The sequence below is a fragment of the Pogona vitticeps genome, chromosome 13, assembly GCF_051106095.1.
Source record: "Pogona vitticeps strain Pit_001003342236 chromosome 13, PviZW2.1, whole genome shotgun sequence".
Classification (NCBI taxonomy): domain Eukaryota; kingdom Metazoa; phylum Chordata; class Lepidosauria; order Squamata; family Agamidae; genus Pogona; species Pogona vitticeps.
The window spans coordinates 7,286,541-7,312,626 of record NC_135795.1 but is presented as its reverse complement, the minus strand read 5'-3'; the positions used below and the strand labels follow the sequence as shown (position 1 = coordinate 7,312,626).

The window sequence follows — 26,086 nt, the reverse complement described above, 5'->3', positions numbered from 1 at the left end:
CAGTGATAAAAAAATAAATAAATGAGAAGAGTGAGTTGACTCTGCAGTGCAGAAACAAGACAACAGAAGCTGGCTGATCTGCTATCTGCATTCTGCTTTGAAACTTTACACACAACTATAAACACATTTCTGATGCCCAGTGTCTTCTCCTGTAGAAACGGAGGGCCCTTGGTCTCCATTGCATAAATGCTCTCAAGTAGGCCAATTTGTAATGTTTATCAATCAATCGTGTGATACTGAAAGGATACTGAGCATTAAGAGTCTTTCAGGAACCAAATGTATGAATGAAAACTAAGTAACCACTCAGCAGCTTTTTTCTTTCAGTGCTTCAGGCAAATGTGAAATAAGGCAGGATAGAGGTTTGGCTTAGAAGCAACCCTACCTGCAGGTTGCTTTTAAGTTTCTCAAATGGACTTTGTGACAAATTCAAAATTGTCAGAAGGGGTGAAACAGCAATTTAAGAGTGACTCCTGCACCCTTGTAGCACTCCCATCACTTTTTGATTCTCAAATGCATTAATGTCCAGATAAACCTGATTACCAGCAAAATCCAAAGTGTGCATATGACTAATATCATGAAAGTATGAGCAACAGATCACTGATTGAAGCGAACACTATTACTGGCTTTTAGTTCCAAGTGTCTAGTCTTAATTGTTTATGTACTTTCAACCCAATATGCAAAATAAATGCCAAAGAACAGGTTATTAATTTCAGTGGACACTGATGTTAAAAATGGGGGGGGAAATGGAAAAGAGAGGATTCTTGAGATCTTGCAAGGAAGTTAAAAACCTACATGCATAATTATTTCTATCAAAGAGGATTTGATAATTGGCCAACATCCTGTTGTGCAATGGGATCAAGACCAATGGCAGCAATTTACAGATATTCAAGGCTTCCCCAAATCTCAAAGCCTTCCCTAGGACAAAAAAGATTCCTAGGCTTCCTCAGCACTTGATAGAGGAGGAGACAGAAAAATTTAATTTAAAGGTTAGAAGTCTGTGGCTTATTACATCATTAACCTTTATGCATGTGAAGTTGCACAACAGGGTTCTGGCCGGGAAACTTGAGTACGACAGAAACTATGTTGAAAATGCACATGCCTATTTTCCTGATGCTTTTGTTTTATACAAAAAAAATAGTAAAATCTGCTGATCTTATGACTTGATAGAAACGCACTGTTACAACTTTCTGTCTTCTCAAAGAATGAGGAAGTTGGTGGCAGAAGGGACAACTTGTTACCAGATAAGAGAGGACCCATTAAGCCACAAGGACAGCAAGAAATCCAGACACAAAGGAGACAAAGAGCTTCACAAGCTTGCTGTAAAATCCATTCTTTCAGAAATACAAGGATATGGGACTTCAACGAAACAACCAAACAGGTGAAATAGCTAAGCCACTGAAATGAAGATTTCATTTCATGCTATTGTTACTCACCTAGAATAATTTACAAGAATCACTTTATTTGAATAACCTAGTTAAAAAGGCCTTCAAGAGATGTCAGAACTGCAAAAATATCTGAAGTCAGTGATCAGAAATTGGTCCGAAATAGTCTGGCCAAAAATGCACACAAGTAGAACAAAAAAATATATATTTTGGCACTGCTGTATATAGGCCACACTGATAACTGCATGTTAGCACCAATGTCTAACAAGAAAATCTGATTTCCTTCTATTGTGAAGGTGCTTTACCTGAAACTAGGCATTCCTCATTGCCTGAAAAACACGTATCTTCTGTGCTCAGGGAAGTGCCAATATGCAAAAAAAAATATTTGTGATAAAGCAACAGTGATGCCAGAGGAAGGTTAAGTTGACTGATAAAATTATAATCACACCTTAATTTAAATCATTAAGCCTGCATGATTCTCACCTGCTGTTATTTCAGTTTACACATCCTACAGTCTGCTAAGAAAGCTTAGTTCTGTACTAGTGGTGTGCAGGCTGGCGTGGCCATTCAGGAGAAGAAAGCAATTTGTATTTAAACTTTTGCTATGCAATAGGGCAGAGTTCAAAGAGGTATTAAGAGACTGCTTGATTGTCCTTGAAGATGGGGTGAACCAGGAAAAGTCTCAGAGAAGGGTCAGGTCCCAGAATCAGAGGAGCCACCAGCAATTGGAGACACGTTTGGTCCATTTGCCATAGATAAATCCTCTGGTGAAATTATTCAGCCCTCATGAGGAAGAACTCTGAAGTCACGTTTCCAACCCAATGTTTGGGTACAGAAAGAAAGAAAAGACCCTAGGCTCCCATGCACTGCCAACCACAGAGAAGAATCTATGTTTCGAGAGCAACGTTCTAAACAGCATTATTATTACCAACGAGTGAATAAAGGAATGAAGTTTAGATGGACTTTCTTGCAGGATGTAAAGAATGTGGGAACTGCTATGCCAGAAGCCATGTTTGTAGGAGAGCAAATAGGCAGAGGCAGAATCTTCTGTTTCACAAGGAAATAGAAATGCAGCATTACAAAAGTAAGGTCGGACTTGAGGCACTGAATAAAGACTCAGACATACTCTGATGCAATTCACTATGGATGTAGAGAAACGTAGATGAAACATATTTTATCCTAAATTCCTTGCATTTGTAGGGCATGATCAAAGCGTTACTTCTCTACTAATGTAACAGGTTTTATTCTCTGGAGGACTCTTAAGATTATGTGATGGCCATTCAAAAAGAAAGAGAAAAATACAAGAAAGCATTTAATTTGAAGTATAACTCCAGCCCTTTCAACAAAGTTTCTACTCCATAAGAGGAAAATGGAACATAAAATTGCTTGAAAGACAGGTTGGTCTTTGGGGGGGGGGGGGGAAGAGAGAGAGAGAGAGTTTTCTTGGGTTAAGAGGAAAAAAAGCATGCAAATTTAAGTCAAAATTATGCTGGCTAAGATGAGAGGGGCCCTACCTCTGTTTGTTTTGTAAAAGTGTATGTATGGAACTATAGCGGCTTTCCTATCATGCTGGAATGTTAATGAATGTGAGCAAATGGGTGGGTGGGGTAGGAATCTGGTAAAAGCGCTCTTTGGAATTAATGGCTGCTTGACAGCAAAGTGCAAGGAATATTAAATATACTGATTTTTCAGCAATGAAAATTGTGAGAGACCAAAAAAACACCCCCAAATAAATTAAAATTAGATTTTAAAAGGAATAAAAATCAAGAATATATCTCTACCACTCCCCCTTTAGCTTAAAAAAAAAGATATCACAGCAAAGGACTTGATTTACTGTATAAAAATGTAGCTTGTGGGATTTCTTGCCCAGATTGTTCCAGAGAAAAAAAATCCAGGACTATTTTGTAAACTCTACTTGTCAGCAGCTTACATATGTCACTTCCTATAACACTGCTCCCAGTGACTGCTTCCTAGTGTGCTGCACACTCCAGGAGCTGTAGACAGTTGAAGACAAACACTGATCTTGTGAGGCATGCTCTAGCTAAGAAAGAAAGAAAGAAAAGAAAGAATGAACGAACAGAATCAGCTGCATAGCTATGACGTTACTCCTCTGCAAGTTACAGCCAGTTCAGTGGTTTCCACCAGCCAGCTGGTTGAACGCATTTACTGAGTGAGATCACCAATGGGAGGACCACCACTTCCTCCATCAAAGAGGATTTCTCGGCGGGGTGGCTCAGGTATCGACAACTCCTGGGCAAGGTCGTTGAAACGAGATATGTAATCTATGCTGTTCTCATTCATCATGCAAGCCAGTTGGGAATCTACCACCTACAACCAGGGAGAAGAAAACACAGACTTTTATTATTAGTCAACTCATTGCTGGCATCAGCTTTGGCTTGATATACACATAATTACTACTACGTAATGAAATATATGTTACTATTAGATGCACACATTGATACGGAGAGGTTTAAATCCAGTTGCTCACATTATTTGTCTGTCTGTCTGTTTATATCCTGCCCATCTAGTGTCTAAGCACTATTCTGGATGGCTAACAAAAGTTAAAACACAACTACCCAATCCCACCCACAAGAACATAAATAAAGAGAACCAATAAACGTTAGTAACCTAGGATGTCTGAAAAAGAAAGAAACCTAGACAACAAATCAAATCCAATTACACTTTCTATGCCGAGTGCAATTCTCCATAAGTTATGGATTGCAAAGTGTTGATTTTGTTTAAATTAGGTTTTTTTTTTTTAAATACTTGACAAGATAAACAATAGGGCAAGGGAGGGACTCTAGGCAGGAGGCCGAACCTGGCGTGTCAGGATCCAAAATCTGCAGAGAGAAGGGTCCTACTCCATTGGCATCCCACTGAGGAAGGCAGGGAAGGAAGGAGGGAGGACAAAGCCAGAGAGGGCCACTGAGACTCACTTCTCTCCTTCACGTGTCAGGCAGCGCTCTGAGAGCAAACTGAGGCCTAGTGCCACACTCCCTTGCATCATCCAGTCTATGGAAGACAATGAGGCAGAGGTGGTGGCCTATTATCATCAACCAGTTCCTCGTCCCTGGAGGGAGGGGCACAGGCAGGCAGAAGGGCTTAGCTTGTACACGAAAACTCAACTCTAAGAATGTTTTAAATGTTTAATAAAAATATCAATAGGCGTTTTCTTGCTTGCAAGAATATAGGCATTTTCTTGCTTGCAAGCTTCCTTTCCAAACTTAAGAGACACAATTCAGATCGTTGCTGAGTTCCTATTTTGGGGGCTTGGGGTAATGATGACAAGACATATGGATCTGGTAAACAGAATAGGTCCAGACCTATGGAATGTAATGGTTTTGTTTTTGTGCATTTCAGCTTTTACAAAGTTAGTTCTTCTGTGAAATTCAACACCTCCCCAATCATAATTTTTCCTTACTCTTTTTACAGCCAGCCAGTTTTCCCAGTTCTAGATTTTTAGCTTAAGGACAGCTCTACATAACTCGTGGTTTCCCACTTCCTAATCCTAGCATTTTTAAACTTTCATTTTCTTCTTCTTTCCTGATAAATCTGAGTCTCAGCCTTCAATACTTTGTATATGAAATATAGGTATAATGAAAACAAGTTAAAATGTTAAGAGAATGAGATTATTTTTGACTAGCAGAGGGCTACTTCAATAGCACTGCAGTAAAAAAATTACGATTTTGAGTCACAGAGTGAAAAAACATGGCCATTCATCCCTCCCATACACAACACAGCAGCTAAAAAAAGGAATTAACTGAACTTCACGGATCCCTAATCCCACATATGGATCTCGTAACATGAAGGTAGATTTTCCTTCGAAGATATTCCCCGTACACCAAAGGACAGAATGACTATTCATCTGTTATGCGAGAGCACAGATCTATCATTCTATAAGGACTTCTACTGAAGGAATATTGTATTTATTCAGCACTTGAAACAGCAATATTTTGCTGTTTGGAAAAGTGGTCTCTTCTAGCATTCACAGAGCAGACACTGAGGAAAGGACTTTGTATCAGATTTTGTGGGATTTAGATTTCAAGAGTTAAAATGCAGATATTGCATATTATGACTGACTGTCCGGAAACATCATTTTTCAACTAATCATCACAAGACTATAAGCCTCTACTTCCCCAACGAGTGACAGCACATCATTGCATGGATAGAGCATGGGCATACCTCAGCTACGTCGGCCAGGGAACGAGACACAAAGGAATCTCGTGAATTTCCATCCAGGAGGCTAGGTCCTAATAACGTAGTGCTGCTTGTGTTCCCTGTGGAGGTTTGTAACGTTTTCCGGCCCTTTTCTGGGGAAAGGAAGCTTGCTGCAAAACAAAATGTTCAAGGAAATCAGTATTTGAAGTATTATGTTTCTGAAGGTTAGTGTAAGTGACCTCTCAGCCTTCTGACACATACAGACGTATTAACCTTACACATAATCTCCATGCAGCACTCAGGCTCCTAGAGGAGCCTCCATAGGCTCTGAGAGGAAGAAAAGCTTTTTTTAAAAGAACAAAAATACATGGCTCACATCTAGGTGCCGTTTCCCTCTGTGCTATTTACTCATTTATAGGTTTTCAATTACTCCCCAAATTCTTTTTTTTTCTCCATACAAGCATTCAACTCTTTCACTCTGACTTGCAATTCTCTGGGAATCTGCGGGTAGATATCTGGCTCCCAACAGCAGGAAAGCTGTCTTAGGGTGCAGCTTCAGTGTTGAGATGAATCAGTAACAGAACTGGGGTTAGTAAAATCGGCTTAAAGTCATGTGGTTTTTGTATTGATGTCTGCATCCTCTTGGGACAATCTTTGTTCCAGTTCTAAGATGTGTCGTGTATTAGTCAAGAGAGCTTTAAAATCATTGAGTTTTTAAGCAAACTGGCACTTAAAAGTGTTCCAGCTTCCAAATTTTCTAGGTCATGCTAAAAAGCTATTTTCTTTTGCTTTTTTTTTCTCCTTGTCTATCAATGTTACAAGTAAACCTTTTGTTAATTTTACTTATTTTTAATATTTATTTTTAAAATTGTATTTCAAAGTAGCATAGCACTAAATCAATGTTACGTGTGTGTGTGTTTATTTACTTGATTTATATCCCACCCATCTGGTCTATTCAACTACTCTGGATGTGCGTGCGTCCTTGCATCCCTGCCTCCCTCTATCTATCTATCTATCTCAGTTTGGACTTCAGGATACTGTAGGACAATCCTCACAGACACAATTTACTCCAACACAGATAAGCACATATGCCAAAATGATTTTAAAAAATTATTGGAATCAGCTCCAAACAAATAACCACTCATGGGTGGGTGGGTGGTTGTTTTTATAAAAAACTCAGCTTCTGACCAAAAAAATGGGCAATTAGCTGTGTGTTGAGTATGTAACAATTTTAAAATCAATTTCAAGCGTTCTAAACCTGATGCAAAAACAGGAGGGTTGCAATGTTTAACCCAGTACTTCCTTTTACAATCCCTGAAATTAGCTAGCCCACTCGTTATTGAAACACAGTCCCAATGTTAGTTTGGAAAAGGGTTAAAGTCCAGCTTCTGGAGAAAGAGGAATGACATATAAGCCCAGGAAAGCCAAGCAATTTTTCCTAACTCCAAATACCACTCACAAAATAAGCTGCTGAGCGATGAATCTGTGGAATCGTTGGGGTACCACTGTGGGTCATGGCTGGGAGAAGCAATCCAATTTTGCTGAGGGCTGCAAGAGGGGGATGGAAGACTTTTGGAGTTCTCGTTGCCATTCAGCTTCGCTGGGGACAGAGAAACATTTTCTCCTGCAAAAAGAAACGATACAGAATAAATAATAATTCACGTAACAAAGAGCCAAGACTTGCAACTTTGAGGAGGAGTTGGCGCATGCTAAGGAAGAAACTATTTCCTTCCTATCTTGATGCAAAGATCTCATGTGACTGACTAAGAGAACAGTTTCACTGCCTTCGAATCAGACCTGATGAACCAGAAGGATATTCAGCCAATCACCTACTTATCTACCTACCTACCTACCTACCCAGTTTCTCTTATTATGGCACCTCTAAAACTTCTGATGGGATCTGTCAAACTCCAGTTTTAATTAGGGACAATAGTAAGCACTGCTAAGTAATAGGGACAATAGTACTGCTAAAACTAGGGACAATAGTAAGCACTGCAAAATAAGCACAGTTCCATCAACTTCTAGTTAAACTGTTCAGTGAGTGAGGCTGCCCAGTCCTACATATGAGTACTCCTGTTTTGCTTCAGTCTGAAAATTGGTTTAGTGCCATTGGATATTAAGTTTTTTAGAATAGGCTTCTATTACTTGTCTAGTAATTTATTATTTATTGCTTTGTGTACTGTAGTTTGTTTTAACAGGTTGTAAACCTCCCAGAATACTGCTTCGGCATGAATGGGATGGTATATAAATTAAAGTAATAACAAACAAACAAACATGAATTGGAAATGCCTGTACTGCCATTTTAGAATATCTTTGCATGTAGAATATTTTATGCAAAAACTTCAGGTAGAGCTACATGGAGACTGAAACACACTCCATTAAATTATTGGATTCTCACATAATTTCATACTCAGAAGGCTAAACAGTGCCTTCCACAATATAAGATGGCTTCGTCTATAAATGTTTTAAAAAATATAACACTGTCTATCACAAAAAACATCAAAATGGAATTCTCTCAAAGTATTAAATATCTGCAGATAGCAGTTAATTCCAAACAGTTAAGAAAGAGTCAGTCTGACATTCCCGCTCCCAAAAAGCTAGTTTATTCTCCTTTTTGTCTGTAGTCCATCAATAACTAAAGACACTTCTCCTTTAAAAAGTATCTGATTCTGTTCGAATTTAATTCAATTTACTGTAAATGTTGGCTCTCCATGAATTTTGCTCTTGCTGTTGCATTTAGTTTGTTATATCTGTTTCTTCTTCACGGGATATTGTTTTTCGTTTTAATGTAAGCTACTTTGAGCAGCATCTCCCTTTTCAAAGGAAAACATGGGGGTTAGATTCTAAAATAGATGATAAATAAAGATTTCCTCCGCCCGGAATCAGTGGTGCATACAGGGGGTTGGAGAATTTGTGACCTTGCAAAGGTCAAAGCCCAATTCTCTCAGCCAGCCTGGCTAATGGAAAAGTATGACGGAAACAGCAATCCATCAGCATTTTGGAGAGCTAAATATTCCCACCTCTGTTTCAAGGGGACATAGATTCACAATGGTTCATATATTAGCAAAGTCAAAGGAACAGTTACTACACAAGAGCTGTGGCAATATTTTAGCAGACAGCATTGCCTCTTACCATACTGTCCGGAACTGATAGCTATCTCAATGATAGAGTCACTGATTTGAGTAGCAGGCTCTCCCTGAGACAAAACATCCTCAGGAGGTCCTGGAAGAGAAATGTCCAGTAGTGCAGACACGTTGGGAGGAGAAAGACGGGTACCAGAAGCCTCGGATGAGGGAAGAGGTGGTGTGGAGAGGCCATTTGGGAGAACAGCTTTGGGTAGCTCTGACAGAGAAAGGACTGGAGTTCCCTGTAGCAGAATGGTAATAAGTTTATTTGCATATATTTCATAAAATTGTCGCACTTACATTGCTACCAAAGACACAGGAGTCTGTCAAGCTAAGATCTTGCAAAGCATGGTATTTGGACACAGGAAGCTTCCTTGTATCAAATCAGGCCATTGATCCAGCTAGCTGTGTATTAATGACCCGGAGATACCAGAATTGTACTTTGTGCATCTGAAACATGTTTCCTGCATATGGCTATGATAAACTGCATGTTCCTGTTCAACTGCACAAAGGGGAGCTGGAGATTAAGAGATGAGGAAGACACATAACTGGGCTCAGGACAGTAATAACACTGTTAACTTCATCAGATGAACTCTTTTGTTCAGAGTTGGAGCTATAAATGTATTTGCCCCCCACCCCAGCCTCTGCTGCAGAACTAAGCCACATTAAACTTACTGTTGTACCTGGTATGATTTACACATCAGCTAGAAAATTAACAATGTTTGCATAAGGTTTGTGTAACTTGACAGGAGTACTTGAAACTCACTAACAACGTGCCAGGGTTGCTTGCCTGCCAACTGCATAACCAAGATGTGTCCCATCATCTTACCAATTAGCCACAATTTGCTATAACAAATTACCCAAACCTTATGAGCACAGCCATAGTACTACAGTTTATTGTTATGGTCCATAGACCAATCACACAGGGGGGAAAACATTTACAGTTTCCAAAATTCCAGATACCTTGTAAAAACATTTTTCACTAAAAGACCATTTAGAATCTAGTATCTAGCTATCGTAACATTTCAAAATTTCAGGTATTTCGTAAAGAAACATTTGGCATTTAAAACACAGTTTAAAATCTAATATCTAGTTACCATGGAATTTCTGAGACCTGAATATTGCCATACAAAAACTAGCTATTTGATAAGTGATCTTGGAGTCTATATCAAAAAACTCAGGTCTATTTATTTCTTTGATCAGTGCCATGATGATTTCCTTATAAGCCACCTCATAATCAATTCTTTATATAGCTCTTAGCCCTATCATACAGAGAAGTGGGCAACACAGATCCACACAGTCTCTGCAATACGTAAAAACATCAAACATAGACATAAAACAGACAAGTATACAAGTGATTCAAAACCCTCCATATATATCAATGCCAGAGTCAAGTATGGGGAAATTTCTGAAACTTGAGCATCACCAGACAGATGCCAACTACCTTGTATGATATCTTCCTATCTCTGTCCGAGAGGAGATATTCAAGTCTAGTTTTCTCTGATCGGCCACGGATGTTTTCAATCAATGGGGTAATAATTTGATTTTGTGCTACTGCATAATGCAGGCAGTGGAAAAACATGTGCTCAGTTGATTTTTAGTTGCTTTTAAAGACTTTCCCCCAAGGAACAGTGTAAGTTTGGTTTGCTGGTGTTTGAAGGTTTCTTTAATGAAGCCTCTGCAGGTGGTACAGGGCTAGGAAAGGCAAGAATCTCCTAAACAAAAAACATCAGCAAAACTGGCCCCGGGGGGTCCACAAATTTGCAGTCCTTATATTTTTTCGAAGAGGGGACAGGCAAAACCCAACAATGGACAACTTCAGAAAACAATAACAGTGCTGGATTAACAAAATAAAAGAAATCGAAAGAAATTCAAAGAAAAAATGGTAAGTCAATCCATCAGAGATCAGTTCTACAGAGCATTCCTACAAGGTGGTTCTGTAGTGGACAAAAAAGGAACTGAGGGAATTAGTAGCATTAACACGCAGTAGCATGCACAGTAGGAAGGTGAGTGGGATGATCTGCACAGCTCCCTATGGAGGTGCACAAGCTCATTTGTGAGAGTTCACAGATTACCATGTAGAAGAGCAAACTTTAAACAAAATCTTTTTAAAAAGACTAATATTTACACCTTCTAATTACAGGACTGGTTTAAATGTCCTGCTCTTTAAATATCTTTCAAACACTTTACAATTCTCTTCTATCGCTAATCTCCGATTTTAAAGTATAGACAACGAATGCATGAAATTCATACATTGGAAAGATGCACACGCTTGGTTGCTATGCATACCCATTTTTCAACAGCAGAGCTACAACATTACCTTTTTTGAACTATAACTTCTAGTGGCCATGCTATTGGGGGGATTCTGGGAGCGGTAGTCCAAAAAAGAAGACTAAACCCTATTCTATGAGAGAGCAAAAAGCAATTACAGTTCCTTTGTTGCAAAACAGTTAGAAGTGGGGGAAGGGGAAGATGGCCAGATGCTTGTCTTACAGGAAAAAAATGCTATTTATATAGGATCAGCACATTTTGTCGTACAAGGAAGAATGCCAAGAAATGTGACTGTTACTTGAGAAGCTCACATCCTACCTGGAAGCCATCCGGGATTACCTCCTGCTCAGGCCGTGGGGACAGGCCAACAAATGGCACCTGGCAATCACTGCTCGGACCCTGGGAAAATGCAACCAGGAAGGGCTGAGTCAGATACTCAAAGGGCAAAGAAGGAAAGCTTGGCAAGGAAATGGACGGATGGATACGTGCAGCAACTCTAAAAATCCACTGGTCAAATCTATTTAAAATTGGACACTATGTGTTCATTTTGCCTGTTGTTTTTTCTTCCTCACACTACCAAAATCTAAGATGTTGGAAGGCACCGAAGCAAGAAGAACATGGGCTGTCTTGGGATCCCTGGAAGGCTCTGCCCAAGAACCCTCAATTCTTCCAAATTTCAGCAGACACTATATTTCCATTTCCATTCCTTTCAGAGCACAGTCACAACCACACTGGTGAGTGTCCACAGGCTAGCACGTTTTTACATGATGGGTGGGGTAGATAAGCTAGCCCTCTGATTATCATGAAGGGAAATCATCTTCAAATACTAGATTTACTACTAGGTTTAGATTCTCATCATGCTTTGCACATAAAACACTTATATGGAGAAGCAGGAGTAAGTCCGTGGTGGTACCTCACCCGTCCCACTTCATCCACACATGCTTTACATGTAGGGTGTCATGGGGGCCTTTCAGCCTGCACCTGCTAGCCCCATCCTTTAGCATATTGAGCTATAATTGTGTAGATCCTGTATTCACAGGGAACCATGACTAAGCACCCTGCATGCAAATACCATGTGAAGGGGACAAAGTGAAAATGGCGACTTGTATAAGAGTAAAGAACGTCTCTAAGCACTGAAAAGGACCGGTTATCTACCTGTAAGAGTGGTTCTTCAAGCAGTCCTCTGTGAGGTCACACTTAGGGTAATCCACATGTGTGTGGACCCTCATCAGAACCTTCTAGAGAGCTTCTATAGTGAGCAAAACACACATTAGTGTAGGCCCTGCACCCTCTATCTATACCTTGGCACTGAGGCTCTCCTCTCAGGTCAAGTTAATTGCCGCTGCAAGTATGGGAGTGACAGAGGAGAGGCTGGGTGGGACGTGTGACTTCACAGAGGACAACTCAAAGAACCATTTTTATAAGTAGGTAACCAGTCCTCCTTCGTGTCCTCTGTGAATCACACTTAAGGGGACTAGCAAGCTGACTTATCCAAAGAGGCAGACCTTGTCTGGGTGGTTTGCTTTGCCAAGGTGAGTGCCACCAAGAACACAGTCTTGAGTGTAAGGTGCAAATCAGTTGCAATGAGTACAAGAAGTACTGTAGTTTTGTGGGCCTCTCCGAGACAGAAAAGGCACTCAGTGTGGCCGTCAGAGAGCAAGATCTTGTTATTGTAGGAGATGCAACATTTAAACAGACCTTCAGAGGCCATGATTGGGTGAGGGAAAGAGCGAGGCCTGAAGGACAAAGCTGGTTTATGGAAAACTGAAAATGTTTTAAAAACATTTTAAAAAGCAAAGAAAGAAAAAAAAAGGTTCTTATGATCGTTTTCTCTATTTCCTTTTCTCTTAGAGACAGACTCATGAAAGCTCTGAAAACACGAAGCTAAATGAGGCTCTTAACGGGGTGGTTGAAAAGAACTGAGGGGAGAGCCTTGTCACCAAGGTATATATAAGAGGGGGCGTGGCCTTCACTAAGACGTTCTTCATTCACTGCAAAAGCTTTAGAAGGTTCCGATGAGGCTCTGCACACAAGCGGATCACCCTAAGAGTGATTCACAGAAGTCGCAAAGGGCTTTATTTATAGTACTGGAAACTGATACTACAGCAAAGATCTTCAGGAACTGCAATTCTCACTCAGATAAGTGTGTGAATAGGCATGTATAGATGCAAAAATATATGTGCATGTAGAAATAAGACAGATGGTAGAAAGTGATTATCTTTTGTTGCCTGCCTACACTCGCTTTGCTTCAAGCCGCTGACAATTAATCTGTTTCAGAATGACGGCATCCGATTTTGAACTCTGTAGAGCAGTAGTTCCCAATCTTGGACCCCCCAGATGTTCCTGGACATCTGACCAGCTGTGCTGGTCAGGATTTCTGGGAGTTGTAGCCCAAGAACATCTGGGGACTCAAAGTTGGTAACCACTGCTGTAGAACCATGAATTACCTATTAGAATTGACAATGTTACTTATGTTATTACATAGGAGGATGAACAAAGGCACAACAATGTTATTTTCCCAAACTAATGTAACAAGTGGAAACAATATTAATTCTTCAGTATAATGAGCAACATTTTGCTTCTAAAATACATGGTATCAATCTTAAAAAATAACAAGAAAAAGAGTATCAGTAAAACATTACTCTTAAAGCAACAAATAACAACAAATACACCACTTTGAAAATTAACAAGTGATAGGTAACTTATTACATTAAAAAGTATATGTTATCTGTTTCAAACAAAAGCTAACTGGAAAGATGTGGGTACACAGGCGGCCTGTGCTGCTTTGTTTGGAGAACTGGGTTGTTACACTCATTCCGCAGTGCATAAGCTGTAACCGTAAAACAGCCACCTAATTCCTGACTTCCATCTAAGAAACAAGCCTGATGAAACCCATCTTGCCATGTACCGTGTTTCCCCGAAAATAAGACAGTGTGGAGGGTGGGGTTTCACTTAGCTGGGGCTTATTTTGAGAGTAGGGCTTCTATTAAAAGCATCCTGAAAAATCATACTAGGGCTTATTTTCAGGTTAGGTCTTATTTTCGGGGAAACAGTACGTTTAGATGTTAAGTTCTGGACTTTAAGTTCTTTCACACTGATACAAACCTGAGGAAGTGGTGTTTTAATCCACAAAAGCTTGTTTTCTTATACGATTATTTTTTAAGTGATTGTATGACAATTTTCTATAATGTTATCATCTGTTTTTGCATTTACATTTTATGAAAAAGTATGTTTCCAAGCTCTGGAAATTTTGAAAAACAGTGAATCTTTTGAAATGGAAGTGAAACAAAAACTGGACATTAAATGCAAAGGAACAGGATGAGAGTTTTAAAATGTAAGAGTGACGGAGAGCTTAAGTGTAGCAAAAAGTTCAGGGAAACTGAATGACAAACAAATGTAGATGAATGAGAGTGGAAATTTTGAAGGAAAAGGGAAAGTAATCACATGGCACTGAGCAAACGGAGGAGCACCAGTGAGGTTCTCAGACAAGACAAAAGAGGGAGGGTGTTGTTGACCAGGAAAAAGCATGCACGATCTAGTTACAGAGTAGATCCGTTACACTGACACCATTAATAGAGAACAAAACTTACTGCCACCGTAGTGATGGAACATCCATTCTGATGCGCCACTGTTGTGTCCTGTCCTGAGACTACCGTGGTGACTGCCTCTGGCGATAGAGGGGAAACACCTGGCAAGCCTTCACCACCCAGAACAGGCAAAGCACTGCCAGGGATAATACCGGCACTTTTGGCTGCCAAATCAATCGCACCTTTAAAGAGAGAACAGAGAAGCGTAACTGAGTTCTTCTTTCACCAGTTTAGAAAGTCGTTATATAGACCCTCATATCACTGCCTAAAGAAAAACACACTCCCCCTGCATAGGATAACGAACAAATCCATTCTTCAACTAAGAAAGCTCACCAATTCAGTCTCCCCAACCCCCAACCCAACTCTTAACTGTCTACTTCAGCAATATTTAGGATACTGGTTATCACTGGTTTTTACTCAGGGTGCCTCCAGCTACTTTGGACTACAGCTCCCACAATCCCCAACCAAGCTGGCTAAGGCTTATTAGGATGATGTTTAAAACACATATTAAGGCCACTAGGTTTGCCTCTTCCTGACTTCATGTCTTTCTTTATATGCATCTGACTCTGATAATATACACATTTCTTGTTAAGAACCGCTTAGACCAAATTTAATGTTGATCTATTGATAAGAGAAGAAAACACTGTAAGGCTGGCAAGAGAAAACATGGAAAAAATGGTGGAACAGCCGCTATTTCCTTCTTCACAATTCACATAAATAGTCCACTACGCCTGTTCTCTCTGGACTTTTACATTCTGAACAGAAACCTACTGGACAGATGGTTGGTGGTTTGAGCAGGAAGAATCTTGGGAACAATGGGGCGAGAGACAGCCGCTTTCATAAGTGAAGACTGGATGGGTCGAAAAGAACCTCTTCCTAAGAATGGAGAATTAACATAACATCAGATATAGTTAAAAAGAGATAAGGGTTTTTTTTTTTTTTTGGATAACTCTGGTTCTCGCCCCCTAAGGACAGAGAGCGAGTGACAGAGAGCACTTCTTCAAACAATCCACACCATTTCATGAATTTCTTTTGTAATCCAAAATAAATCTGTTGGTCTTAAAGTGCCACAAGGCTTGTGCTTTTGTGTAGATATGCTGCAATAAAGGAAGTATGAAGTCGTCTGCACAGTCTTCCAGGGAGTGAGAACAGAAAAATAACCTTCTCCTATATAACCTCCGCCACGGGAGAACAATGCTTTTGTCTGAGCCACAACATTAAAAGCAGTCTCGACAAGAAAGCTATTAAAAAGGACAACAATAAAATAAAAGGAGAATGAACAGTGAAGCTTTAAGAGATGATTTCTGGGTACTTTCAGTAAACAGGACAAGGCCTTTTCATTTAGATACATTTTTCATCATTAAACTGAGTTGCTGGAGACAGATCTTTTACCTACAGGGGTGCAGTTCTTTCTTTTACTGATGGATTTACAGAACGAAAAAGAAGGCTCAGACTAAATATTACAAAAAAACCTTCTGAAAATACAACTTTTGAAGCCCAGGGTTTCAGGCAATATTTTTTCCTTGCTGTTGGGGTCGACAGAGACGTTGAGGATGGAATCAGAGATCTTTTGCACCAAAACCATCTGCTCTATTACTTAGCTATGGTTCTATAAGAACACCAACCCACTGTTTCTTTTCTTCTTTTCTGTTTTCATCCAGGTTTGAATGCACACATAACTGAGACTCACCTGTTGCAGAAGAGTTGGACAGAATGGAGAAGGAACAGACATGCTGGGATGGATTTCCAGATGGCCTGGGAAGCAGTGTTCTCTAAGAAGAAAAGGTAATACAATGTTGGAAAGAAAAGTATGGGAAAATTATCCATATGGGACATTTATGATCTTTTAGGGTTGCTACAGACATGATTTCTTTACCACACCTATTTGAGCAGGGTGGGTTATCTTTTCTTGTGCAGAGAAATATGACAGCAATAATCTATTGGGGAGCATGTATCTAGTGGAGCCAGAGCTAAATGTAGGTGATGCCATCCCTTCTATCTCTCTCTGCCCGGTGGGTAGCTGAGGAAGATAAAGATCACTCTTGTCAGAGACTTGAAATAACTAATCATAGAAGATGCACACATTAATGTGATTATGGGATTTCAGTGTGTCAGGAAAGGTGAGACCAATGCTATCATGAGGCTAGACTCCATCGTGAGTCTGGTCATCTGGTAGGATCACCCGAGGTGAAATCATAGAATCATCAAGTTGGAAGGGGACTACAAGGCCATTGAGTCCAACCCCCTGGTCAATGCAGGAATACAAATTGAAGGATATCTGCCAGGTGGTTGTTTACATTTCTATTGAATGCATCCAGAATTGGAGCCCTCACCACCTCTCGAGATAATTGGTTTCACTGCTCTAACGGTAAGGACGTTTTACTGATATTCAACCGAAATCTGGCTTCCTGTAATTTGAACTCATTGCTGCATGTCCTGCAATCTGAGTGGAACGAGAACAGATCTTGCCCCTCCTCTGTACGACTACCTTTCACGTATTTGAAAAGTGCTACCATATCTTATTTCAGTCTTCTTTTCTCAAGACTAAACAAACATGCCCTGTTATTTCAATCTTTCTTCATAGGGCTTGGTTTCCAGCCCCTTAATCATTCTTGTTGCCCTCCTCTGAATTTCTTTGTCAGCATCCTTCTTGAAGTGTGGTGTCCAGAACTGAACACAGTACTCAACATGAGGCCTAGCCAGTGCTGAATAAAGGGGAACGAGTACCTACTAATGCAGCCTAAAATGGCATTTGCCTTTTTTGTAACCGCATCATGGCTCCAAGATCCTTCTCACTCGTAGTGTTGCTGAGCCAGGTATCCCCCATCTTTTAAATGTGTATTTGGTTTCTTTTTCTGAGGTGTAGTACTTTGCACTTATCACTGTTGGATTTCATTCTGTTGTTTTCAGCCCAGTGCTCAAGTCTATCTAGATCATTTTGAATTTTGTCTCTGTCTTTCAGGGTATTAGCTATTCCACCCAGTTTTGTGTTATCTGAAAACCTGATTAGCATTCCCTATATCCCTGTTCCAGGCCATTAAGAACAATGTTGAAGAACAATGGGTCCAGGACTGAGCCTTGGGGCATTGTTAACTCCTCCCAGTTTGATAAGGAGCCATTAATCATCACCGTCTGAATATGATTCTATAGCCAGCTGTGCACTCACCTGACACTTGTTCTATCCAGCCCACACCTACTTAGCTTGCTAATCAGGATATCGTGGGGCACTTTGCCACAAGCTTTGCTGAAATCAAGATATACTATGTCTACAGCATTCCCTCTGTCTATCAGGGAGGTAATCTGATCAAAAGCTCAGATCAGATTAGTCTGGCAGGATTTGTTCTTGACAAATCTGGGCTCACTTCTAGTTATTACTGCTTTGTCTAAGTGCCTGCATTGTGACTACTTAATAATCTGTTCCAGAATTTTCCCCAGGATTGAGGTCAGGCAGAAATAGTAAATCACTGGTGAGTATTTCTTACCTAGAAAACCGTATGACGAGAGACATTCCAAAATGAAAACGAGATGCTGCTGGAAGATGAGGCTCCCAAGTCAGAAGGCACTCAATCAGGTACTGGAGAAGAGCAAAGGACAGGTACAAATAGCACTGTCGCTAATGAAGCAACTAGACTAAAGCCAAAAAGACATCTAGTGGCTGACATGGTGAAAGAAGGTGAAAGGCTAGTATGATGCTGCATGATAATACAACTGGAACATGTAATGTGAGAAGTATGAACCTGATGCCATAAAGCAAGAAATTGACCATTTGAATTGATGTAAGCAAACCAAAATAGACTAGGGGATTATAACACATCGAAATAGGCTGTGCTGATAAACACGGGTGACTAAAACACAGAAGTAGGAAACAAAGGAGGGCCAAATGTTTTTGGACATTTTGGCCTGAAAGTCAGAAATAAAGAAAGCAAGAGGCTGACTCACAGAACTGTGTGAAGTGAATAATCCATTCATTGCAAACATGTGCTTCAGGAAGCTCAAGAGAAAACTGTTTGCGCAGACATTGCCAGATGGGCAATACAGAAATCAAATAAAATTGGAAGTACAACAGTGTTCTCTCTGCCCTAAGATGACCAGGAACAGACTGTGGTACTGACAATGAACTGTTATTACTGAAAACTAGAGTAAAGCTCAAAAGGAAGGTTAAAAGAATCATAGTGTCTAAATTCAAATAACATTTCTGGTGAATCTGAAGTCGAGATGAAGAAGACCCACAGAAAAGAACAACAAAAGAGGAAAAAACAAGAGACTTAAAAAGCATCCAAGAAATCAAAGGGAAATTTAAACTTAAGACTGCCGAAAGATCAATCAAAGAACATACTCTCTGACCTGAATAAAATAAGGTGGGAACAATATAGGAAGTAATATTATGAAGGGATGCACGGATGACAGATTCCTTTGAAGAAGAGTTCTGTGTTGAAGAACCAGCTGTTTTAGAACATGAAGTGAAAGTGGGTCTAAAAGCACTTGGAAAAATTCTTTCTCTAAAGATAGATGGGATACCGAGAGAACTATTCCAGGCAACAGAGACCAAATCTGTCAAAATCCTAAGATGTGTATGCCAACGGATATGGAAAATGAAACAACAGGTCTGAGGTTGGAAATGTTCAATATATATTCCTGCTTCCAAGAAAGATGTCGAAGAGTAAAGTAAGTATAGGGCTATTACATTAATTTCTTGTGCAAGCAAAGTGATGCGAAAAGATATGTTCTCTGCCCAGTTCTTGTTGAGACTTATCTGTCTGCTGCCATCATAAATATCAACCTTTCTTTAGAGATAAATGTGTATTTTCATTATCAAATAAAAGCAGCAATGCTGGTTTTATTGCTGATTAATCAATAGTAGAGATGGGGGTATTCATATTTGTATACGAATATCCCTGCGCAGCTGGATTTAACAAGGGTTTAGCCCCTGAGGCTGGACCGTCCACTTACGCATCCTGCTCAGTGCTGGTCCCGCTCATCCTTCCAATTGCGCCCTGAGCGTTGAGCTCTTCCTGCTTGGCTGGCCACTCGGCAACCATGTGGGGAGACTCATCTTCCCTCCCCCTGCCTGGAGTGGCCAACCGAGCGGGTAGATCTCCTGGCGCGATCGGAAAGATGAGCGGGATCAGTGTCGCAGCAGGATGTGTAAGTGGACAGTCTGGCCCCGGGGGCTGGATCCTCCTTATGTTCAGCTACATGGGGATATTTGTATTCGTATATGAATACTCTAACCAATAGGCTGATTTAAGATTTTACTGAAAACCTTTTAAAATGTATTAACAACTGTGTAAGTCTAATGTGTTAATATGATCCCATGTCCTCACTTCACCTCCAGCATTTTGGTTAAATTGCGCTCAGTGTTGCATATTGCATACTAGTGGTGATCTGTTTTTATGTCAAGCTTGCTTATTTCGTCTGAAGAGGATTTAAGTTGTTACCGTGGACCATGGAGCATGTTTTTTGGTCAATGGTTTCATCTACATTTTCCCCAGACGTTTTAAAACTTATTTCTTATTTCCATGGATGAATGCTAACAGTTCTGGTAGTTCCTCATATCAGTTAAGTTTGGCAGGGGAATAAAATAATGGATAGTGCAAAAATGATATTCATGGATGTATTGGAAGGGACGGATTCTTGTACAAGTATTCTAAAGTAAGAAGTAAAAAAAACTGATATTCTTGATTTTATAAAATAGGGTTTATGCATGAGTGAAGGGATTGTCCTGATGCTTTAGCATCCTGTTCCATGGTGAGCCAAGTTTTTGGGTCTGTTCTCCATCATCCCAGAGTGCAGGACATGTCAGAATGGGCTCAAGCGCCAGGAAGCCAGATTTAGGCTGAATATCAGGAAAAACGTCTTAACTGTTAGAGCAGTATGAAAATGGAAACAATGACCTGCAAAGGGTGGTGATCGTTGGAGGCATTCACGAGAAAAGCAGGCAACCTTGCATCAGATCTGCTTTAATTTGGATCCCTGCACTGAGCAGAGAATTGGACTCAATAGCCTTCTCGGCCCCTTCCAACTCCATTGTTATCATTCCTTTCCTGGGTCATTATATATGTCAGTAATTATTTGTTTCGAATTTAATGCTTTATAGCTTTTCTTTAAAAGCTTGAGGGACATGTCTACTTCATCCTTAGAGTGTCCCGATTTCAGTAGTCTGTATTTTTATGGCTTTTCTTTGCTGCTGTGTGTGCTCTCAGACATACTCTGTTATTTTTCTACCACTCTTACTAAAAATTAATTGTTTTCGTAGGCTACATTCAATTTAAAGATGCAGTGAGGAACAGCACTCTGGTCCAGTTTGTCATCTTACAGTTCTGACCTCTCTCTCCTTGGGAACAGCCAGTCTTATGTATTCCTAGCAAAGGCTGCATAGTAGAAAGCAGAAAGGTCTACATGGGTGGAAAATTAATTAGATCTGTCTACGTTTACGAGAAGAGGGGGAAGAGTCATAAAGCAACCGTTGATGAGCCTACTCAACATGCAAGAGATATATTTCCATTAGTCAGTCCTTCTGACCTGTACTACTAGAGGTTTCCGTAGATGTCTACTACGTAGCTTCCTTGGCTTTGGCAAGAAGAAATCAGATTGCATCTGGAAAGGGAAAAAAAAAAACATAGTTCATAACACAGCCACCAGGAAGAAATTTCCAGCAGCTCTGTCTGGACAGAGGTATATTTCATTCATTCATGTGCTTCTCTCTTCCAGTGCTGCCACCCTATAGTTCCACCCCTCCAGCGTCCAAGCCAGGGAGGATCCAATGTATTCATCTCAGAACAGAGAGAAGAGGAGTTCTAAGAAACTGTGCTGCTCAAGAGCAGAGAGGAACATAACTTTTTCTCGTAGGGGCTTCTACTACCCGAAGAGAGGAAGCTTTTTCAAGCTTACATGGCCCTGCCTTTGTACTGAATGGAAGGGCAGCAGTGTACCATCCTCCACTAATGGTAAACAGTGAAGAAACAGGATACAAGTGAGTGGATAACATCACTTAATGCAGGCTTGTGGCCCAGGTCAGCTCGTAATGCGGCCCAGTGCAATTTTTTATTTGTAAAGAAATTCCAAAGTTTCAAGATACACTGCTGGTGCTTGTGATCGGAATGTCACAACAGTAGAGGGGGAGAGAGGGAAGGAAGGAAGGAGGGGAGGGGACAGGGGGCTGCGTGACTTCATTGCGCCATCCCCATCAATAGGTGGACCCCCTCCCAGCCACATAAAGCCACCGGAGTCAAAGCTGGCAGCCTCTGCTGTCTGAGATCGCAGCTGCCGGTAAGCGCACTTGGAGCGGGGCTGTGGAGGACGGCTAGGGCTGCCCCCCCCATGCGGCCCAAACCAAATGTATGTGCGGCCCAAACCAAATTTTCATCTTCTAATGTGGCCCAGGGAAGGTGAAAGGTTGGACACCCCTGACTTAATGCATACTGTTTCCTATTGGTCTGGAACTGTCACTCAGATCTTGCATTAATTAATTAATTCATTTATTCATTCAGTCCACCTTTTTCCTTTAAAAGGACCCAAGGTGGCTTATATCATTAAATGACACTACAGATTGGAACAAACTGCTAGTTTGTTTAGCGGCCAAAAATGAGTGGAGTTCAAGTCGATGCAAATTAAATCCAATTTGACATAGAGTCCCATGACTAGAATCCCCATCTCTGTAGACTAGTGTCTTGAAGTGCTCCATCTTTCTACGCTGTTTTTGAGACATTGTTTTTCTTCCTTTTTGCAAATGTCTATGCACTTTTCTTAATATACACATTTTCAGCGATTCCCAGCCTCGCCTCCTCCAGCAGGCGCCCACTCAGTCAGTGCTCCAGCTTGCCTGCTCCGCCTCCTCCAGGCGCTGCCCCCTCCAGGAGGGGCTGGGAATCGCTGAACACTTGCTCGGCCAAAAAAACAAACTAGCACAAAACGCTGAACCAGCGGTTTCGTGCCCATCTCTAAAGGATACTATTTAAAGCTAAAAACAGTGAGTATACAAATGCTAAAAAAGATCAAGCAAATACCACACTATAAAAGGTAATCAAAAGAAACATCAAAAGCACATTCAAAGAAGTAGGGCAGAACAATTCATTTAAAAATCCTACTCAGTCAGCCAGGCATTGAGAGGAAGCTTGCCTAAAGAGAAAGGTTTTTGCCTGCCTTGCGGAAGGAAAGCATTTCATTCACTTAAGAATAAAAAAGAATTTCACGAGAGCCAAGATTCTTCACAAATATTTATATTATTTATTTTATTTTATTTTATTTTATTTTATTTATTTATTTATTTATTTATTTTATTATACCCCGCCCATCTAGTCATAGACTACTCTGGGTGGCTGACAGCAAATAAATAAAACAATAAAAAATTACAACAAAGAATTCATTCCTAACCACCCATGACCCACTGCATGCAAGACAATGTTCAATTTTCTCTTAGTGATCTATTCATATGCAAGACTTGTGCTATGTTCTGGAGGAACAAATATAAATAAAACCATGCACACATTAAAAAATATATAAAAACAGCAAAAATGTATACAAAAAAGCATCAAAATACTTTCATATTTGATGTGCTGAAAATGTGTATATTAAGAAAAGTGCGCAGACATTTGCAAAAAGGAAGAAAAACAATGTCTCAAAAACAGCGTAGAAAGATGGAGCACTTCAAGACACTAGTCTACAGGGATATGGGGATTCGAGTCATGGAACTCGATGTCAAGTTGGATTTAATCTGCATTAGTGACTCGACTTGAACTCCACTCATTCCCCCCCCCCCCAATGACTCGGACTCAATGCGCAATTTGGAAAAAAGCTTGTTTTTAATAAGGACTCAAAACTTTGGGCTTGGGACTCGGAACTTCAGACTCAAGACCAAAGACTCGGATTTGGGGCTCAGACTCAAAGGCTTTCCAACATCCCTACTAGTCTAATGTGGCTTTGGGGAAGATGGTTGGATGTTTTATTAGCGTTCATGCCTACGACGTAAAGGATGTGACCTTCACCAGGCTAAACTTACACTGATCGTGTCCAAGCGCTGCCGGAACGAGAGCTCCGTTTCTTTACTTTGAAAGAAAAGCTTTCCGTGCCTGCTGTTAGGTGGGAGAGTCGTGGGAACGGCAAACAGGCCACCATCTGCATCGACACTTCCAGAACCTGAAGGGCCAGACACCAAGAGCGGTCTAGAGGAATTTCTCAAACCTGGTAGGGTACAATTAGAAAAACAAAACAAAAGATGAGCATTAATCTTGTGGGAAGTATAGTCAGAGCTTTGGAAACTACTGGAGCCAAAGGGCTGCTTCCATAAGGAAGGTAGTATGTTTTGTTTTGTAAATTTTGAAGTAATTCGTTGGAGATAAGTCCTGGATTACAAACAAGTGATTCTCATTTACAGAATGTGCTGGCAGTTAATGGCAAGAAATACAGCCTTCCAATTACATGCCTGCCATGCAACCCAGTGAGATTTTGAGAGCCATCTGTAACTAGCTAACATGCCTCTCAGCCCTTTAAATAGTTCATTTGTGGTCCAACTATAAGACATGCCCTGAAAGGAGTGCCAGATCTCACCTCTGTTTTGCTATGCTTTGCAACAAGATGGCGTTAGTAGCAGCAATGACATTTCAGCTTTGTGCCTGCTACCGAATGAAAATGTCACCCTTTTACGTCCCTCTGCTGAAAACGTCTGTAAAACGAACATGCTGTGGCATTTAGTAAAAATGGCTCAAGTCACAGCAATAGAAAAATTCTGATTTAACCCGCTAACTTGAAGTGGGGTGCTATTCAGGCTGCACGCGCATCAGTGCTCTCTGGATGAGTTACTGTAAACACTGTAAGGTCAAGGTACCCCTTGACATTTAGTCCAGTTGTGTCCAACTCTAGGACACGTCTACACTACAGCATTCCCTCCGTCTAAAGGGGGTTACCCAATCAAAGAGGGAGATAAGATCAGTGTGGCAGGATTTGTTCTTGTCAGATCCATGTTGGCTTCTAGTTATTACTGCACTGTTTTCAATGTGCTTGCAGAATTGCCACTTATTTCAATGATGGACTCACCTGAGGAGGTGGAAGTGGCATTGGGGGAAAAGGACTTCTTGTGAAGGGCAGGTTGGTTGCGTGCACAGCCTGGACTCCTAGTGCTGATGGCGATCACTTTCCCAGGAGGTGTCAGAGCATGCTCCTCTTGAGTGGGCTTGATGGGGGATGTTGCAACAGAGTTCATTTCAGGGGTCTGTGGAGTAAATAGTTAAATCTCAATTTTTGCTTAAGAAAAAAAACCATGAGGGGAAAAGGTATCTATGCAAACCATGCACCATCACTTTCCTCTCTCCTTGTATACCTGAAAAAATTCCCACATATTACAGATGCAGCAATATATAGCAACCAGGGGAGGGTAGTGTTTAAGAGTCTGGACTAGAACTTCAGAGATCTAGGTTCTACTCGCCGTTAAAGCACGAAAGCCAATGCGTAACCTCACATGTGGTTCCTCAAACCTCTGGACATTGCCCACCCTGGCTTATCATGTTCATTTACAGGCACTGGCAACATTTTCTCCTTCAATATATTTGCAGTACATTAATTATTAATATTTCTCCTCTTTCTCTAAGATTTCCATTCCTGTCATTTATATTTAATATAATTCTGAGATGAAAGACAAACATACATATTTATATATGAGTGAGAGAAATTATTCTGCAGATCCCAACCGGAGAGGGCATATTAAAAATTTTTAAATTTCTTCCACACCATCCCAGAGACACAGCTCTTGTGGTTGAAAGAAAGACCAACCCTACTACGGTATTCGTCTATGAAGCACTACTATTAGGCCATAAGAATGAGTGAGTGATCAGGGTATGGTGAAATATGGTAGGCTTTGGACTACAGTGGTACCTCGCAAGAGGATTACCCCTCAAAACGACAAATCCGCAAAACAGTTATTCCTGTGGGGGAATTTCGCTGGACGACATTTGGTCCGTGCTTCGTGGACTGTTTTTTTGCAATACGACGATTTAAAACAGCTGATTGGCAGTTTCCCTAAATGGCTTCCCTATGGGCGATCTTCGCAAAACGGGTGTTTTCAGGCCCGTTTTTCGCAATATAACAATTTAAAATGGCTGATTGGCGGTTCGCAAAACAGCTTTCCTATGGGCAATCTTCGGAAAACGATGACAATTTTTCCCCACTGGAACACATTAAACGGGTTTCAATGCACTCCAATGGGGAAATGGTTTTCGCATGATGATTTCACTAAACAGCGATTTTCACGGAACGGATTATCATCGTCATGCGGGGCACCACCATAATTGGAACTTGATGTCTCTATGGGGGTTGATTAGAGGGATTGTTGACAGTCCTTTTATAGTTTCCTATTATTGTAGCAGATGATTCTATTGAAAGCACCAAACTGCAGTAAGAAAATGGCCAGGCTGGTAGATGTGTTAGCTCTTGACTGTCCACTCCTATGGAGTTGAGCATGTAATGGCTTCTTGGTTCTAGATGTTCCTACGTAAGAAGCATTACCTAGATATGTAATTCAATTTGGCTGTAAGGCCTGATTTTGTGACTGAGACATCTTTGATTACCTTGG

General features: G+C 40.6%; 1 protein-coding gene across 4 annotated transcripts in view; it reads right to left on the bottom strand.

Moving 5' to 3' along the window:
* Positions 1-2,042: 2,042 nt before the first annotated feature.
* CRAMP1 (cramped chromatin regulator 1) overlaps positions 2,043-26,086 on the bottom strand; it is a 52,806-nt gene continuing 28,762 nt past the window's right edge. For 3 of the 4 annotated variants that reach the window (XM_020813115.3, XM_020813113.3, XM_020813112.3), the window contains exons 11-21: positions 24,556-24,730; positions 23,522-23,703; positions 21,046-21,120; positions 16,214-16,295; positions 15,295-15,399; positions 14,527-14,705; positions 11,255-11,335; positions 8,673-8,907; positions 7,000-7,164; positions 5,565-5,710; positions 2,043-3,710 (exon numbers count right to left, since the gene is read on the bottom strand). In XM_020813115.3, coding sequence (XP_020668774.3) covers positions 3,546-3,710; positions 5,565-5,710; positions 7,000-7,164; positions 8,673-8,907; positions 11,255-11,335; positions 14,527-14,705; positions 15,295-15,399; positions 16,214-16,295; positions 21,046-21,120; positions 23,522-23,703; positions 24,556-24,730 — 1,590 coding nt within the window. In that variant the 3' untranslated portion in view covers positions 2,043-3,545. The remainder of the gene's footprint in view (positions 3,711-5,564; positions 5,711-6,999; positions 7,165-8,672; positions 8,908-11,254; positions 11,336-14,526; positions 14,706-15,294; positions 15,400-16,213; positions 16,296-21,045; positions 21,121-23,521; positions 23,704-24,555; positions 24,731-26,086) is intronic. The other variant, XM_020813117.3, reaches the window with a different exon arrangement.